We start from the raw sequence: 16,967 nt of genomic DNA on the forward strand, positions 1-16,967 counted from the left end.
AAATACAACATAATATATATGTCACTACATATATGTCATTACATTTTCTGCCAGACAATCCAATGTGACAGAAAAGGAGGGGAACAGCTGAACTCACCGTACGCTTCTTGCCCAGTCCTCTGGCCGAGGTACAAGGCTTCTCCATGGAGCCGCCAACGTTACACAGAATCACAGTTTTCCCTGGGATGGGTTTGACGTTGTAGCTGGTGGCAATCTTCACCGCCGTGTCCAGAGCCTTGCGGTAGCGGTTCAACATTGCCATGTCATAGGGCAGTGAGCTGATAAGGGGAAAAGACAGTCAGAGTGTTCAAACCACAAACATCTGTGCCATATGAATACACACACACACACAATAAAATTATGATCATAAAAGTGGCCCTCAACAAGAAATGTTAACACCTCTTCTACTCTACATAAACTACAAGTCTTTGAATGAAAAGAAACAACAAATGAAAACCTGGCCACCCAAACTATGAACGGCTAATAGATTCCAAATGCAACACATCCACTTGCCTGTCACCTACTACTGGCCAGGAAAGTGGGAAGGCACATATTCTGTTGTATTGTTACAATCCATGATACTAAATCATTTTGATCCCATTTATAGCTTCAAGAGAAAAAAATACAATAATACATTCAATCATATAAGAAATTGGATGCAATTTGTCAGAGCACTATGGATTTTTCTTTTAAAAAATTGTTTCAAATAATGCAAAAGTTTGAATTGCAATGTAATCAACTAAGGTCATAAAATGGCAATGTATATATGAAAATGTATCTCATGAAACAACAAAATAGAAAAAAGTCTCAGTGAGAAATAGAAGAAGACCAACTTCAGCTTCTTTTCCAGCTTCTTCTTCTTCCAATTTGGCATGGCATCCTCCTTCCTGGCTCTCTTGCCTCTTGGCTGCCTCACACCACTCTCATTCTCCTCCTTCAGTTTCTCTGAATGGGGAGACAGACATCACAAACCATGCATCATTAACCCGTTGAGGACGAGTCCCGAGTATACTCAGGCAGATGTCTTATGGTGTTGTAGCAAAATCAGCCCATCCTCAATGGGTTAAAGTGTATTGACTCACTCTGACCAAGCTTTTTAGATGTGTCCCTTTTTACTCAGTTCTCTTAGAAATACTTGCTTTTTTATTAAAGCATTATGCATTTATACATACAAAAACAGATTGCATCATACTCATTTCAAGGGGGCATATGGCAATGACAAAGGAAGTTTTAGAAATCATTGATACTTCAGAAAAAAATAAAATGCCAAACATTGTATAATGGACATACATTTTGTATATGCAGGCTATATACGTGCAGTAATGATACTATGCATTTACATCATTACTCAGCTAATCACACGTGAAGTCATTCCTGTAGTAAGACAAAAGAAGGGCACAAACTGTAACAAACCCTTTCATCAAATCAAATCTCACTATTCCGCTGTAACCTTTGATTTCCTTTTTATCTCACCATGAGCTGCAATGACACAGATAATTCAAACAGTATAACCTTAAAGGTACCACTCAACCAGCATTAAACAGGCAAAAGAGTCTAAATTCCCAGAGCTGACGGACGAGAGTAACGTTTATAAGCAATGTGGAACCAATGCATTTATGCGACAGAGAGTGGAAGATTTCATACAAACTACAGCCTTCCTGCAATAAAAATCAAGGAGATATGCCCAATATCTCTATCATTGAAAAGAACCTGTCGCATGGGAATTCACAGAGTGGGAAGGAGGGCACGGTTCCGTTACACTCGAGAATCCCCGCAACAAATTGTGTACAGCTTATTCACTGATTTCTATACCAGTTCACACACAGCAAAAGAATCTTGACCAGATCGGAGTCAACAATTACACATGAGCATACATACTTATGCACATATTCGCTGACATATGGCTGATGGGCGCTATTCATGGTTTTGAATGTACCATGGTGGGCAGCTAATGAAGGCTGTTGCAATTGGACCACCCATGTTTCCTCACGCTACTAGGTCTGTAGAGGCTCTAGTCCTGTACCGACAATACAGTAGTTACGATAAAAAATTGTGAGTGCCACTTACCAGCCTTGCCGATATCCTTCTCCATGTCTGTGAGCACGTCGTAGGCCGAGAAGAATCGGAAGGGGAACTGCCTGCTATTGACAACAGAGCCGCGGTCAGTCAGCTTGTAGATCACCCACTTGTGGTGCTTTTCGCTGATCCCTGCCGCGATCATGTTGCGCAGGTTGCGCAGCATAGCCATGAAGGGAAGCTTCTTGTTGTCTAGGAAGTGAACAACAAAAAACTTTGATCACAACAGGAGGAAAAAGAGAGGGCAAATAATGAACACTGTCTATATGTAACTTAACCTTGAATCCCAATACTGTAAACGCAGAAATTTTCATGGCACAATAATTTTCGTATATTCACGCTACTTTTGGCTGGTGCAGATTCTAAAACCAGTGAACATAACTTCATAATTTTCTCTGCACATCTTAATCGGATTGTGCAGCACGACTTTAGACCTTGTTCAATGTTACTAGAGTCAGTCACGACTTTTGACTAGTATTACAATTAATGGGGATTTATCTTAGGACTTGATCCTGAGACTGTGGCTCTGTGCCTTTTACTATTTTCCCACGATTATGACATTTTGGACCGAGATTCTGCTGAGCTTTCTTACCAATGAGCTGCTCCCATACTGGGGCCTTGTTACCCTTCAGTGACACCTGGGTCTCCCATGTCTCTGGGGTAGGTAGCTTCATCCTTTTGCCAGCCCGGTCAGCATCCCAAGTGCCCGGAAGATGACTTTGGTAGAACGTCTCCAAATTCTCAGGATACCTGGATACAAAAATGACAGCAGTGTAGTCTAGGCATCTCATGATTAACATTTAAAACTAGATAAAACTGAGAATGTGTTGTAAAATTGGAACATAACAACAACATACATTAGGTAAGTTAAGTCAGTGCAATATAAACAACATAGGAGATTTGGAAGCTGAATGCACATTTACATTACAATCTTTGTTTCTGTACACAGAACATGAATTTGACCATAAGACATTGAAAAGCACTCACTTACAAGCATTATATTGTTGTTTCTTCTACTCAAGTTTCTTGCTGTACAGATTCCTATTCCACTATACCAGGAGAGTTCATCCTATGCCATAACGATTACAGATATATGAATCAGTGATATAATTCTTTTTATGGTCACTATCTCACCATGGGACTACAAATTTACACTGATGGTGATAACCTAGCTGCATTCGATCATCAAAAGTAATTCTTACCTACATTACTTTTGTGGCGGACTAATATCTTCTCAAGCAAGCAGCATTTGTTTCATTTTGCGACCCCCCCCCCCCCCCCCCCCAATATACTGTACGTCTGTTCTCAAATGTTCTATGGTTAACTAGCACCAAAGTTTACATCAGGGGTACATTCTATTTTGGGAGGGTAATACAACATCCTACAATGTATGGCATGTGTACCAAATACAAAACACAGTCAACGTCGACACTATTTATGGATGAATTACATAAAAATAAAAAATGTAGCAACAGTTGTAGATTCATATGACAAACGTACCAGAAAAGTATCAAAGGAAAATGAGAAATATAGAGAAAGAGCTCTACACATGCCTTACCTTTTCCCAAGTAGGCACATGACACTGTCTACTGGTTCTGTGATGTGAAGTTTCCTGATGAGTTGCTTTAAAGTGAAGCTCAGTCTCTCCACCTCCTCCTCATCTGTGTCACTGTCGTTCCCTTCATCATCACTGTCCTGACCCTCGCTCTTCTTCTTCTTCTTCTTTTCCTCCTCTGATGGCTCCTGTCCATCCTTTTTGGTGGAGTCATGTTTTGTTTCCTTCTTCTTCTTCTTATCCTTGTTGTACTTTGCTGCAGTGAGGAAATTAAAAGACTTCATTTCATTTCATTCTGTTTTAATTCATTTCCAACACACATGATTACAGCATTTTAATACACATAATAACACAACAATGTCATGAAAACAAAACCATGAACTGATATGGTTTTTGTAAATTTCATTAAAAATACAAAAGAAAGAAAGCTGTTGGAAATGGAGGAGACTGCTATAAATCAGAGCTTGTAGTTTGCAGTCCCCTCATAAAAAAAATCTAGTTACAAAACTGATAAAGCAAGCCAAAAATAAAAAGTAATGTAGGACAAAGAAGAAGTACACACATACAGACACACACACAAACATGAGGCAGCTCTCTTGCAAATAGAACAAAGAGGAAAGGTAAGTGGGCGTGGAATGAATGAGAGGAACACACATCGCCATGAGACTTAATCTGTTATACATGTAGCTATGAATCAGTTAATTTCAAACCAAAACAAACAAGAACCCACAGCTTTCATGCAGACCACTGGAGTTGGCTTTCATTAAATCCTAATACACTTTGACTGACATACCAAACCTCTGCAATATAATCCCACAAATTTTAAAGGAATCTCTAGACACTATATGTGCCAATCTCATCTGGCAAGTATGAAAATGTTCTGAGGAACAGAGATCATGCAAAGTGAACTATATCTGATTTTATTATATGTTTGATAATTCACATCAAGAGAAATTATGTACAATATGCAGTATAGAATCATGAAGCTGTTAGCACCTACTGATACACACATGAAAACACCTCATCTACAACATTTGCGCTAAGGAGCCAAACTCATTTTTTTTAAAAAGTGTAAAAGACTATACGCTGTATGTAAACAAAACAGCAAGAATGGGCCATCCCATGCTGTTTGGGACAATCTGATGTGACAATAAAATGCAGAGATCATCTAATAAATGCGTACATAGAATTGCAGTCTAATGCCTCCTTAAAAACAGCTAAAACTCAGGCTTCATTACTCACCCAGCTGGTACTGGTCAAACTTTGGAAAGCGGTCAATCATGGCCTTTCGGAGGGCAGAGGGCAGTGATCCATAGTTGATATTCTTGTCATGGAAAGTCTTCATAGAAAAGGAAAAGTTTATTTTTTAATGAGACAATCACATACATCGATTTGGTTTGCTTGAAAACATAGAACCTACACAGTACTAACATACAATACATGTACTTAGTATTTGTCTCAATTATTCAAAATGGAGGACAAAAGATAAGTTATTATCAGTCATCAATGTGGTTACCTTCAGAAAGAATGGTAACACTGAGAAACTAAAGACAGAAAGTGCTAAATGAAAAGTGTTATCTGTTTTATCTTCATTTTCATTTTCATACTTTCATATTGATCCATTATGGTTCTAACTACAATGTTGTAGCTATTCTGTCCCAAATATCACACAGCCCTGTCATCCATCCAGGTGTTGCTTTTGGTTACTATTATCAGACCCTTTAAAATCCTGGCTTAATATGCCCTTAATCACCCTCAGTTTTGTTAGTCCTTATATAAAGAAATTGGATGTTATGTGCCAGAGTAAAAGGTTTTATGGACAAAGTGGATCATTTCTGACTTAATTCCTGCAGGGACTAAGGCTGACAGATCTTGTACGACTTTTCTAAAAAAAATTATCTTCACAAACTGTCTTCATTACTACATGTACATATATACACAAACACTGTTTTTGACTCTCTACTCTCTATTTCAGCACTCTCTCTAGAATTTATGGGGGAGGGGTTGCCTACTTCCTGGTCTACTTATGATCTATGCAAAGAAGCCACCTATACCATTAATTCATAATCCAGGCACTGTTTTTTCCCCTCATGACACATCACAAGCTAATCAATACACATCCTGTTCTGTGAGTATGTGTACCTGATAGAGCTCGGCCACGTCGATCCAATCAGATGGCAGATTGATGCTGGAGCTGAAGTACTTCCTGAGGAAAGGTCGACAGTCAGGGGTCATCGCTGCTAGAGCCAACAGGAAGTTTGCCGTGGTGCGGATGTTCAGCTCTTTGCGTGTGTACAATGCCACCTTGTGTAGAAAAATATATTGATTAGACCCGCTACAAAAGTGCAATCAGCCCAATATATGTACAATACACTGTGTCAACTCTGAAGTGGTTTCAACTCAGTCCCTCTCTTTCGTTGTGTATGTCTGCTTAAGCATGACATTTTTTATTCTCATGAAGACATTGTTTACTCTCATAAAGACAAGAGTTCTGCACCATATATGCAGGTTCAGTAACTTCATTATAGTTAACCTGATGTTTACCAGGACCAGATGTGCCACACTGGCAGTCTATGAGAATCAGCTTTTCTCAAAAACAGATGCAAAACCTGATATACACACACCTGTAAAGTAGATCATTGAACTAAGGAAAAAGTAATGGAAATGACAAATGGCTCTCATACAGAATAAACCAAGCAGAACTTATTGACAAATATGCTACCAGGATTTGTAACAATTTGTAATCCTTGCAAACAAAGGGAAATTGACCAGATATGTATGTAATTTAGAAGTGAAAAATTGAGCAAACAAAATGAGATTCCATTGGGAATTTGAATCCCATTTTCTTTGCTGAATTTTTCACTAATAAATTTATAATCCTGATAGACACAATGACAGACAAGTTTACCCTTACATGTCAGTCATACAAAGCTGGGCCAATATTGCAGTGTACATGATGCAACATAACACGAGTGCATGAAACACTATCTCTTGTTCAGATGATGCAACTGCCAGACAGTACCGTATGTCCCCAAAAAAATTACAACAATTATAACTTTAAAAATTGTGATTCAATCCAAACACAATTTCAGGCTATGAAACTTTAACTCATTGCCAACACCTTACAGAAAATCCCATTCGATTTGCTTCAGTGGTCAAAGAGAAATGAGGAATTTTGTAGAGCATGTTAGGAATCTTTTCCCTCCAAGTTTTGTCTATTGTGTTCACACATTAACATGAAAGCCCAAGAGCACCCAAGTGCTAAACTTGGAAAAATCAGACTCATGACATGCTTTATTCACAACAATCCACATTTCTCTGTGACCACTGTAATAACCAAATTGAATGGGGTTTCTGCAAAATAAGAGCTAAGATGTTATATTTTACGACCCCGAAGTAGCATTTAGACGGTTCAATTATATCATGTGTTATCAATGCGAAAATCCGATTATAATTTTTTTTGGGACATACTGTACTTACCTTGAGGACAAACTCTGCATCTTGTCCGATGATCGCCTCCGCCTGTCTCTTGATTTCTCTCCGGGTAAGATCACCTCGCTCGTGGAAATTTGGCCCACCAATCAGCGAAGCGCTGATCGCATTGATGAACTGTTGCTGTTGATTGCACAAGAACATAAAATGCTTTACTTCTGCATTATCAAAGTCACCAAATCTAGAGGGAATTTTTGTTGCAGAAAGAATCACTATTTCTTCACTCAATTGGCAACTTTAGATTTTTTAATTTTGTATCATTAATACTGGAGAAAGGTTACATATGGAACTGATTAAATCAATTGAATCTGCACCAAAATCACAAGAAAAAAAATCCCCTAACTTACTAATTTGGCTGATAAACAGGATTACAGGAATACTAATCTAAAATGTGTTGCAAATGTTTTCTTTTTTAATGTGTTGCAATTAAGGATGAGGTTTCAAGTTTAAAAAGTAAGAGACTTTTGAAAACTCTGAAATCATAACAAATAATTATATCTGAACAACAAAGCACTAAAAATGAATGAAAACATTTTACTCAACCTCATAAAGCACTAATGAAAAATAATGAGATATTATAATGAAAGATGTGTTGGCAACTATAAAACCACAGAAATTTGATTTCTGGGACTGAATAGGTAAAACTGCCAGGCATGGCAGGATACTGACAACCCTTACATACACCACGGTGCATCATTTAACAGCTGAAGAAATTAATATATTCACTTTTTCAATCTGAAGAAATTGTGTCACATTATTGCATCTGCTCTACATGATTCTGAATTTAACACACACTTTTCTACAGGAATCATAATTTTGGTCAGCCTGCTAGGCAGTGCGGGCTTCATGCAGCCATTACTATTGTCAGCAAGCCCAATTTCCATGACATTAACAATACGTCAATTTCATGGCAATTAAAGTAAAATGAAATATCAACAGATTTCAAGGAAACTTTTACAAGTTACAATGAAATTGAAAGCATTTGTGCTGAAATATAAAAATATGCCAATCATAGATGCCAAAGATGAGTTACTTGTCATAAATATTTTAACTGAATGAGAAATGTTTTCCTCTGACGAACCTACTTGTGTTTAAACCTGTATTCATAAGTATCAACCATATTTCAAGGAAATAGTTGTACAAGTAACCAACTACGTACCTTGGATTTCGTCAGAGGATCAATTCTACCAGCCATTGGCACTCCTCCAATATCATCCAGTTTATCAAAGGAGACCACAGACTCCTGGGGATGTGGTTTCACAACGGGCAGCTCCCGGGCAAAGTCATAATCCGGCAGCTCACAGGTGGTGAGACTACTGTCCAGGGCAGTCTCCACGAGGTAGTCCTGAGGCTGCTGGGATTTGACCTTCTTCGCTTTGGACTCCCTGCCTTCATTGCTGCTGGGTCTGCCGTGGGATTTCTGCTTGCCGAGCAGGGACTTTCCCCCACCAGCTGACACGGCACTGCTCCTCTTTGGTGCAGAAGACTTTGAGGTGCTCCTTGAAGTGTTCTCAGCTAGCATGGCCCGGATGCTCAGACTGGTTGGTGATGAAAGTAACTTGTTCTCCAGAAGTGAAGACTTCAGTCCGAGACCAGACGACCGAAGGCCAAAGCCTGCAGCTGCTGTTTTCTCCTCCTTCTTCCCAATCCCAGACTGCCCCAGGAGTGAGCTGCCCAGCAAAAGGCTGCCCGAACCGAGGGTCAACCCTCCAAGCTTCTGCTTGCTTGGAGAGGACCGCATGGCCTGACCATCATTGCTAGCCTTACGCTTGGTGGCTCCTAATCCCAAGGAGCCTGCAGTCGACGATGTGCTCCCACTGAGAAGTGGGTTAGAGAGTCGGGACTTGCTCTGCAACAGACTCATCTTAGTGCTGGTCTCACACTACTTGAATCTCAACAAAAAATCTTGACCTATGTTCCTTCTCTGCCACTGCCGTGTTGCTTTCTTAACTTTACTCCATGGTGAAGTTCTTGAAACAAGCTGAAAACAGAAAAAAAAAAACATTGAATAACACTGCAGAGTATGAATTTCTGGCTTGCACAGATTCAAATTTGGACCCCACAGACACTAGCACACTAGTAGCCCACAGTGACTGCCTTTTTAGTCTTGATAGAATTTTCATACAAAGCATCAACCATCATCATCATACCTTCCTGTACATTTTATTTTTTAAAAAATAATTTAAAAAAACATGCATTATGGAGCAAAAGATCAATTGATCATTGCCTTAAAATGCAGTCAATTTGAGCATTTGCCTCAGAATTTTTTTTTTTGTGTGTAGGGTTTGCACTAAGCAAAATATGCCATTTTCAATAGGAAAAAAAATAACTAACCTTAACAGCCTTCCACTTCCCTCTACTTGGAACAGTCCATGAACTGTCATGGATCTTTGCAACAAAATTGTCATTAACAGCACACACAGAGCTGCAGTGAAGGATGTTATATTTTTGGATATTATTCAGCTATAAGCATTGGCAGCTTTCATTTTGTTTTGTTAATGTTAAATGACATTTTAGTAAAATTCTGAATATACATGTAGGCCTAATAATATAAATACAATATCTTAGACTGTTACCGGTACATGAACTAGTTTAAAAACCTCAAACAGAACATATTTCTACTCAAATCGTAATGGCAACAGTATGAATATATGATGTATATCAGTAAATTGCTTGTAAATAGAACATTTTTCAACAGTATGGTAAAAAAAGAAAGCTACTGAGCATGGGACAAAAATAAAATGAAGGTGGATGTCAGTATTAGTCATGAACCATTCAATTAAAAAAAAAAAGAAGAAGACAATAAAAATGATATCAACAGCCAATATCTTGCTGTTTTATCCAAAGCCCAGGATTTTTCAGTGCTCTGTTTTCACATAGTATTCTTAGTCTGAGCTGAGTCTTCAATATTAGTTGTCTAGCTCTCTACACAAATGATGTACCGAACAATGTACCAAGATATCTGTGAAACTGAAGCAAAGAAAGCTTGTTGCTGTTCTCACATGTAAATTCTTATTATTCAAATGCCATGCCAAGTGGGCAGTTAAAAAAAACAGTTATGACACAAGTGGTCTGCACATTAGAGATGGTGCAAGATTTCAACAGAAACAATAACTATACACAGCCCAGTCGCTGTATAAAAGTAGCGCGACAGGGCTGTACCAAAGAACCAACAAACACAAAGAGAGTTCAACGATCGCATGGCGATTGCTTTAAATTTCGATACCTAAGATCATTTTTTTTGTCACCTAAAACTCATCTAACGAATAAAATAATAATGAGACTTCATATCTATGTTATCAATATTGAAATTCACATTTCACATCTTAACAAAAATGATTTAATATGCAGCATGCGCGAACGGCACATCTGAATCGGCAGTTCACTCGATCTGTCGACCGTGCGTGCTGCTACCATACACGCACGCAATAGATCGCTGCACTTCCAGCCATGCACGCTCACACATAATTTGCTGAGTAGTCATCACTCGCCATTTTTGAATTCTGAAACGATGAACCCTTCGCTGTTCTACTGCGCTAGAAAGTGCCATTTTTTCGTTCAATGGACTTATCGTGAGGCTCTCTATGGACTTATGAACCTTTTGTAATACAAGCATGCACTTAACGTGAGTAATAACAAGTTTTGTAGTTGTGTTGTGGTTCCCCACTATGAAGGTGCATGCCTCGTTGGTCAGACGCTGTATTCGCACAGCGTACTAACAGCGTCTGGTCGGGTTACAGAAACAAGTGCTCTTTCACTATGTCTGGTGGTACCTCCCACCCACCATTGCAGAGGCATTGCACCATTGCAATGATGGAGTCTTGAGCTTTTGTTTCCTGTTCTCCTTTGTGCAAATCGCTTCATCAACGTTATTGTTCATATTTGGCTTAAATCTCTACACATTTCAGTCTTCGACTTCGTCATTACTCATTTATCTGGACTGTAGAGCTACTGTTAGCTTTAATAAATAAAAAACTGTAAAATTTATTCTAACGAAGGTTCGCAATGGCAATGTTTAGATCATACTTGACATCGTCACAGCTAGCACACAGCAGTCAGTAGTAGGTCTACTTAGCATTCCCAGGCCCGAGAGCTCTACACAGTATAGACGTAGAGTCTAGTAGTACTGCTATGGAAACCGGTTAGACCTTTTTATGGTAAATTATGTCTACTTAAAACACTGAATCTAGCATGTCAACTTACCTGGCATAAAGTGCCGGTATATCTATTACAAGAGAGACATTTCAAGTTATCTTTGCGCCAGCTCCACGATGTCTGTAGCAAAGGCTGAGCTGGGCAGCAGGGAATATCTTCGACTGACTGTGTGATCGAAGTCGTATTCAAGCTATATCTGATATCCCCAGTGTCCCCGGTGGCGTTTGTCCGGCATCGCATGCATGCAGTGCCCATATGCCCAGCGCGGAAAGTAAAGGGGGTGCGGCTTGTGTTGTGTTGCACCATCACCTGCCAACTTCGTAGCAAGTGCATGATGAAAGGATAGGGAAATATCTACCGCCCTCTGTACAGACCTATGTACAATCAGCACATACTTAGTACACGTGTATCTGGCTGAACCTGAAAACCATCCACTACGAAACTCTGAGAATCTACTAGAACGAGTGACAGAGATATAAGAATTAATTAATGCACCCTTTTTCTGTCAAAAGCATCACAATAGTATAAATAAGAACTCTGTCTCTTTGTTTCAGAGCTGCGTACCTTCAGGTGCTATAGCCAACAATGAACACGGTATCTGCAGGTTGAAAGAGAAGGGCAGATGCACTGATGAGTAATGTAATCCTCTATCTCCCCCCAAGTCTTTGGCGCGAAGAAAATGTCAAGAATCCAAAACGTGACAAAGACTGATCCAGTAATACCGCGGTGTGGTAATAATAACGCTGGGAATAGGTCCATAAAGTTCCGTAGGCAAAAGAGTAAAATCCATAATAACAACGCTGAACGTAGGAACGCGAAAACAAACCAAAGTTAGAACAATGTTCAGAATCCAAAACTGCTGGTAAGCACAACTATAACGCAGGAACACAACAACAATTTCAAGGGAACTGCATGGCTGAAATCACATGGAGTAATCCGAGTGCCAAGCAGGCTGTCTGGTGCGACGGGCAGAGCGTCGGGGTGCAGCAGGGGTGCCAGGCGAGGGGGAAGCGATGAGTGCAGGAGCTGGAACCGGGTCAGGAGGCGTGGGAGGTGTCGCGCGTGGCGTCCCTGGGTAGTCAGCAGTAGGGGGGATGGCCGTATGGAGATGACGCCGTCTAGGAGAAGCATCACTGGCTGTCATCTGAAGTGGAGGATCACTGGGAACTGGTTCAGGGTTGCAGTGGGGAACATCAGCAGCGCCGGTGGGGTGTGGTGAGGGTGGTACGCATCTCGCAGGGTTGGAGAGGGGTATGGGTGCTGGCCGGCGAGGAGCAGAGATGTCGACCTCCATAGTCAGTGGGGGTGGGCGCTGTTGAACAGGGACATACTTCCGAAGAAATTTCCTGTTACGGAGGGTGACCCTCCCAGAACCGTCAACCCGAATGACGTATTGGTCATACTGTCGGACCTCAACTACAGTCCCGGTCCTGTCCCACTTAAGTGGATGTGGTCCTGTCTGATTCTGAATCCGGACGTGGTCTCCAACAGCAAGGGGGAGGAGTCGTTTGGTATGCTCAGCCCAACGTTCGGCATCTCTCATGTGGCGGGTGCGAAGTGCCTCTTCCCGAGCCACCAGGGTTTCACGCCATGCCTGGTGCGGTAAGTATTTGCCAGGAGCAACAGGGATGAAGTCTTGGATGGCATGGCCAAAGACACACATAGCCGGAGACAACTTGGTGTCCCTATCGGGCGTGTTTCGGTACTGTAGCATGGCACGTTGGAAGGCGTCAGTGTCCAGGGCACCTGTAGGGCTGGTGTTGGACATGATAAGGCGCTTCACAGATTTGACTGCTACCTCAGCCCGACAGTTGCTATGTGGATATGCGACAGAAGAAAGTCTGTGATGAACACCCCAGTCCTTGAGGAAGCAGCGCGTGGTAACTGCCGTGAATTCAGGTCCACCATCTGATGCTAATTCGTCTGGAATCCCAAAGGTGGCGAATGTCCGTCTCAGGCAAGAAATGAGTCCAGGTGCTCCCTGAGTGGATCGCTCAACGATTGGCCAATTGGAGTAGCGGTCTACAATGACCAAGTAGTTGCAGCCTTTGTAGTGAAAGTAGTCTGCACAGACACATTGGAAGGGGTAGGCCGGAGACAGCAGAGGAGTTGGTGGTGCGCTCGGGTTGGAGGGTGCAATCCTGTTGCATTGGTGACACTGTGCACGGAGGGCCGCGATGGCTGGAGTGATCCCAGGCCAAAAGACGGAGGACTCCGCTCTGGCAGTCATGGAGGTGACTCCTTGGTGTGCAGCATGCAGATGAGCCAGGACTTCCTCCCGGAGGGATGGTGGAATGACAATGCGATCCTTGTAGAGGATGATACCATCAACTGAAGAAAGTGCATCACGGAAAGGGAAGTATTCCCGGATAGTTGTGGGGAGCTCATGACGAAATTCCGGCATGCCAGCTTCGATAGCATTGAGGAGCGCCTGCATGTTGTCATCACTGGCTGTGGCAGTACGGACCCTGTCCCACGTGACTGACTTCAAGTGGAGGGATTCCAGGGCACATGTGACAGAGGAGAGTATGCAAACCTCGACAGAGTTGTCGTGGGGGGTCATGGTGCGGAGACCTGTCATGAGGGTTGCGGAATGCAGGAACGTAGCGGGGGTCAATGCGATCGTGGCAATGTCATCCGGCAGGTGCAGTTTTTCAGGTTCACCAGTTGGGTGGCGAGAAAGACAGTCTGTGGCACGGTGCCTGACGCCGGGAATATGAACCATGCGGAACCTGTAGCGCAGGGTTTTCTCCTTCAAATTCCTCAGGCGGGGATTTGGGATGTCCTGAAGGGCACGGTCTGCGAAGATCTTGAGGAGGGGTTTATGATCAACCGCTATGATGAGGTCCTCACAGCCCAAGACAAAATATCTCGCCTTGTCCAGGGCGTCAGCGACAGCAAGGGCTTCGCCTTCCACTGGAGCATAGCGTGTCTCAGCGGCATGAGTGAACCTGCTGCCGACGAGGGTGATCTTCCAGCCCGAATTGCAGCAGAAGGGTTCAACGTCGTTGCAGCTGCAGTGTTTTTGCAGGAGCCAGAAGCCAATGCCGTCCTTGGACCAGTCCGTGGCAAGACAGGTGGGTTTGCTTGGGTCAAAAATGCGCACACCTTCTTCAATCTCACTGGCAATAGCAGCTTTGGACTCGTCGAATGCTCTCTGGAGGGCTGCAGTCCACACGAAGGGTGTTTTAGGCTTCAACAGTTCACGGAATGGTAGCATCTTCTCAGCCATACTGAAGGCGTAGGACACTTGATTGACGAGACCAAACCAGGAGCGCACGTCCGTGATGTCAGTAGGCGTAGGGAAGTCAAGGATTGCCTGTAAATACTTCTGGCATGGGCGAACACTGTCTGGAGTAATCTCAAATCCAGCGAATTCCACGACATCTGCACCAAACGTGAACTTCTTGGGATTGAGGGTGATCCCATTGCGGCCGCAGATATCCAGCCATTCGACAGCCTGGAAGAAACTGTCCCGCAGCGTGTCAGCCCACAGGAGGACGTCGTCGACACATTTCGTCCGGTTGTGGATGCTGGAGACAATCTCATCATACCGCCTGGTGTATCCGTCTCCAGAGGCAATATACCCTTGAGGGGCTGTCTTGTAGCGGTACCTGCCCCACGGAGTAATGAAGGTGGTGAGGTGTCGGTCCTCGGGACATAAGGGGACGCTGTGGTAACCGTTCCATGCATCAAGTACGGTCTTTTTCTTGCCATGAGGAACGGATCGGGCCTGGATGAAAGGCGATGGTGTGTGATGTGTTTCACGGGTAGCGTGTGCGTTGAGAGCCTGGAGGTCAACTGTTCGACGTGGTTTACCATCCTTCTTAGCACACACCACCATCCTGTGGCACCAGGTAACGGGCTCTCCAATGGGGACGGGTTCCAGTACACCCAACTGTACATCGTGATCTAAGCCAGCCTTGACGGCATCCCGCCAATGGAGCGGGACTGGCACAGGCGTGTGATGGGCGACTGGCTCCGCATCTGGGTCCACCATCAATTTCATAGGGGGGCTGTCCATGAGCGGCAGGGGTTGATGCTCGCACGTGTTGAATGTGCTGGACTGGTAATAGTCAAGGAGATATTGTTGGAACTTCACCCGGTTTGCCTCAGTTGCAGGGAATGGCAGTTCGGTAGGAGGCGATGGGGGCAGTTGGCGTCGAGGGCAGGTACAGGCGATCCGTTCGGGGGCCTCCTTAAGGGTGGCGGCCTTGTCCAATTGGGGTGCACCTGGTGCCATGCCAAGAGTGGGGAAGCTGTCAGGGATGATCCCCAAATCGACGCAGGCCTCTTTGCTGAGGAAGAGCTTGTCAGAACTGTCTGTGATGTAAGTCAGTTGCCGAGACTCGACGACGTTGCCAAGGGGATTCCTGCCCGATAGGCGTAGAGGAACAGCACCAAGGATCGTAATGCCACCATTAGTTGCAGTGTGCATCTCCATGGTAACTGGGATGAGATCTTGCTGGCGTAGCCCGAGGCGGTGGAGGACCTTCAGACCGGCGAGGCAGCTCTGGCACCCAGTGTCCGCCATGGCTGGGATGGCACTGGTTTGCGAGGGGGATGAGAGGTTAAATCCGAGAGCTCGGTAGTCCCCTGGGACAGCCTGCACGGTCACGTTGAGGTAAGGTTGAGGTTTCGATCTCTTCCTGTGCCATGCTCTGGAAATGTCGTCATATACATGGTGGTCAATGGGGAGGCCGGGTGGGTGTCCAACATCGCGAATGGTGCACAGGGCGTCAAAGATGGCCCCGTCCTGCTCGCCCAATGGGGGCGACTGTGGGACCTTTGGCTTGCCTTTGCTGCGGCAGACATCCTCGACATGATGAAACTTATCGCAGTGTCCGCATTTATGTCCGTATGCTGGGCACTGCGACTTGCGGACTCGAGTGGGAGCGCTCCGTCCGTGCCCCTTCTTTCCGCAGTAGGCGCATAGTTCTTGCCGTTCCTTGGGATGTGCCTGCTTTGCTTTCCTATAGGAACTGCTGGCTGCTTCCACCGTGTGCGAGTCAAGGAGTGAGGAGGCAGAGCGTTTACCGGCCTCTTTCACCTCAATGAACTGGAAGACTTCTTCTAGGCCCATATCTTGTTTTTTGTCGCCTAGGAGATCGAGTTGGATTTCAGAGTCGGCGATTCCCCTGGTTAGCACATCCCGCATAATTGTGTCAGTGTAATTAACATCTGCACCACAGGAGGGGCAGGCTATGATGAATTTGCAAATGTCTGCCTGACCTCGTAGGCGAGCTCCGAAGCTGCGAACTGTCTCGTCTCTATCTTGACGCATGTTGTGGAGCGTTACACGGGCGACCATGGTGTTCTCCTCACGAACCGCAAGCTTCTTGATGGCTGCCAGCACCTCGTCCTCAGTTTTGTTGGTGAGGCTGCCACCAGCGGCTCTGGTGAGGTCCTTCCGGAGGGGTTCATCGCAACATTCAAGGAGCTGTACGACCCTGTCTTTCCCTGTGATCTTTGTGGCATCCACATAGTCAGACCACCTTGACGTGAAGTAGTTCCATTCCTCGCTGGTACCAGCAGCAGCAACCGTTGGCCTCTTAACCTTCTCTACCTTGGCAACTTGTCCAGAGGTGTGAATGGCAGTGTGGGCGGTGAGGAGGGCAGCTACGATGGCGGCGTCAAGGTCTGGTGTGGTGTAGTCACAGTTGGGTATGGGGCAGCTAACCGCAGGCAT

The 16,967-nt window shown here is 43.9% G+C and overlaps 2 protein-coding genes across 2 annotated transcripts in view; both read right to left on the reverse strand.

The window, feature by feature from the left end:
- Positions 1-11,463, reverse strand: part of LOC139733732 (telomerase protein component 1-like) — a 42,109-nt gene extending 30,646 nt beyond the window's left edge. The window contains exons 1-10 of the mRNA XM_071644541.1: positions 11,327-11,463; positions 8,283-9,104; positions 7,112-7,246; positions 5,774-5,935; positions 4,874-4,970; positions 3,635-3,887; positions 2,669-2,826; positions 2,068-2,268; positions 834-945; positions 98-278 (exon numbers count right to left, since the gene is read on the reverse strand). Of these exons, the coding sequence (XP_071500642.1) occupies positions 98-278; positions 834-945; positions 2,068-2,268; positions 2,669-2,826; positions 3,635-3,887; positions 4,874-4,970; positions 5,774-5,935; positions 7,112-7,246; positions 8,283-8,987 (2,004 nt within the window). The 5' untranslated portion in view covers positions 8,988-9,104; positions 11,327-11,463. The remainder of the gene's footprint in view (positions 1-97; positions 279-833; positions 946-2,067; positions 2,269-2,668; positions 2,827-3,634; positions 3,888-4,873; positions 4,971-5,773; positions 5,936-7,111; positions 7,247-8,282; positions 9,105-11,326) is intronic.
- A 737-nt stretch (positions 11,464-12,200) lies between these two features.
- Positions 12,201-16,967, reverse strand: LOC139733733 (uncharacterized). The gene has a single exon (XM_071644542.1). It carries the CDS (start codon positions 16,965-16,967, stop codon positions 12,201-12,203), a length of 4,767 nt encoding a protein of 1,588 aa, XP_071500643.1.

This window comes from Diadema antillarum, unplaced genomic scaffold, assembly GCF_040938485.1.
Source record: "Diadema antillarum isolate AM-2024a unplaced genomic scaffold, OU_Dant_1.0 seq00000488_RagTag, whole genome shotgun sequence".
Classification (NCBI taxonomy): Eukaryota; Metazoa; Echinodermata; class Echinoidea; order Diadematoida; family Diadematidae; genus Diadema; species Diadema antillarum.

Coding starts and splice junctions, on each gene's coding strand:
- LOC139733733 (XM_071644542.1), bottom strand. CDS start 16,967: ATGCCTGCGGTTAGCTGCCCCATACCCAACTGTGACTACACCACACCA.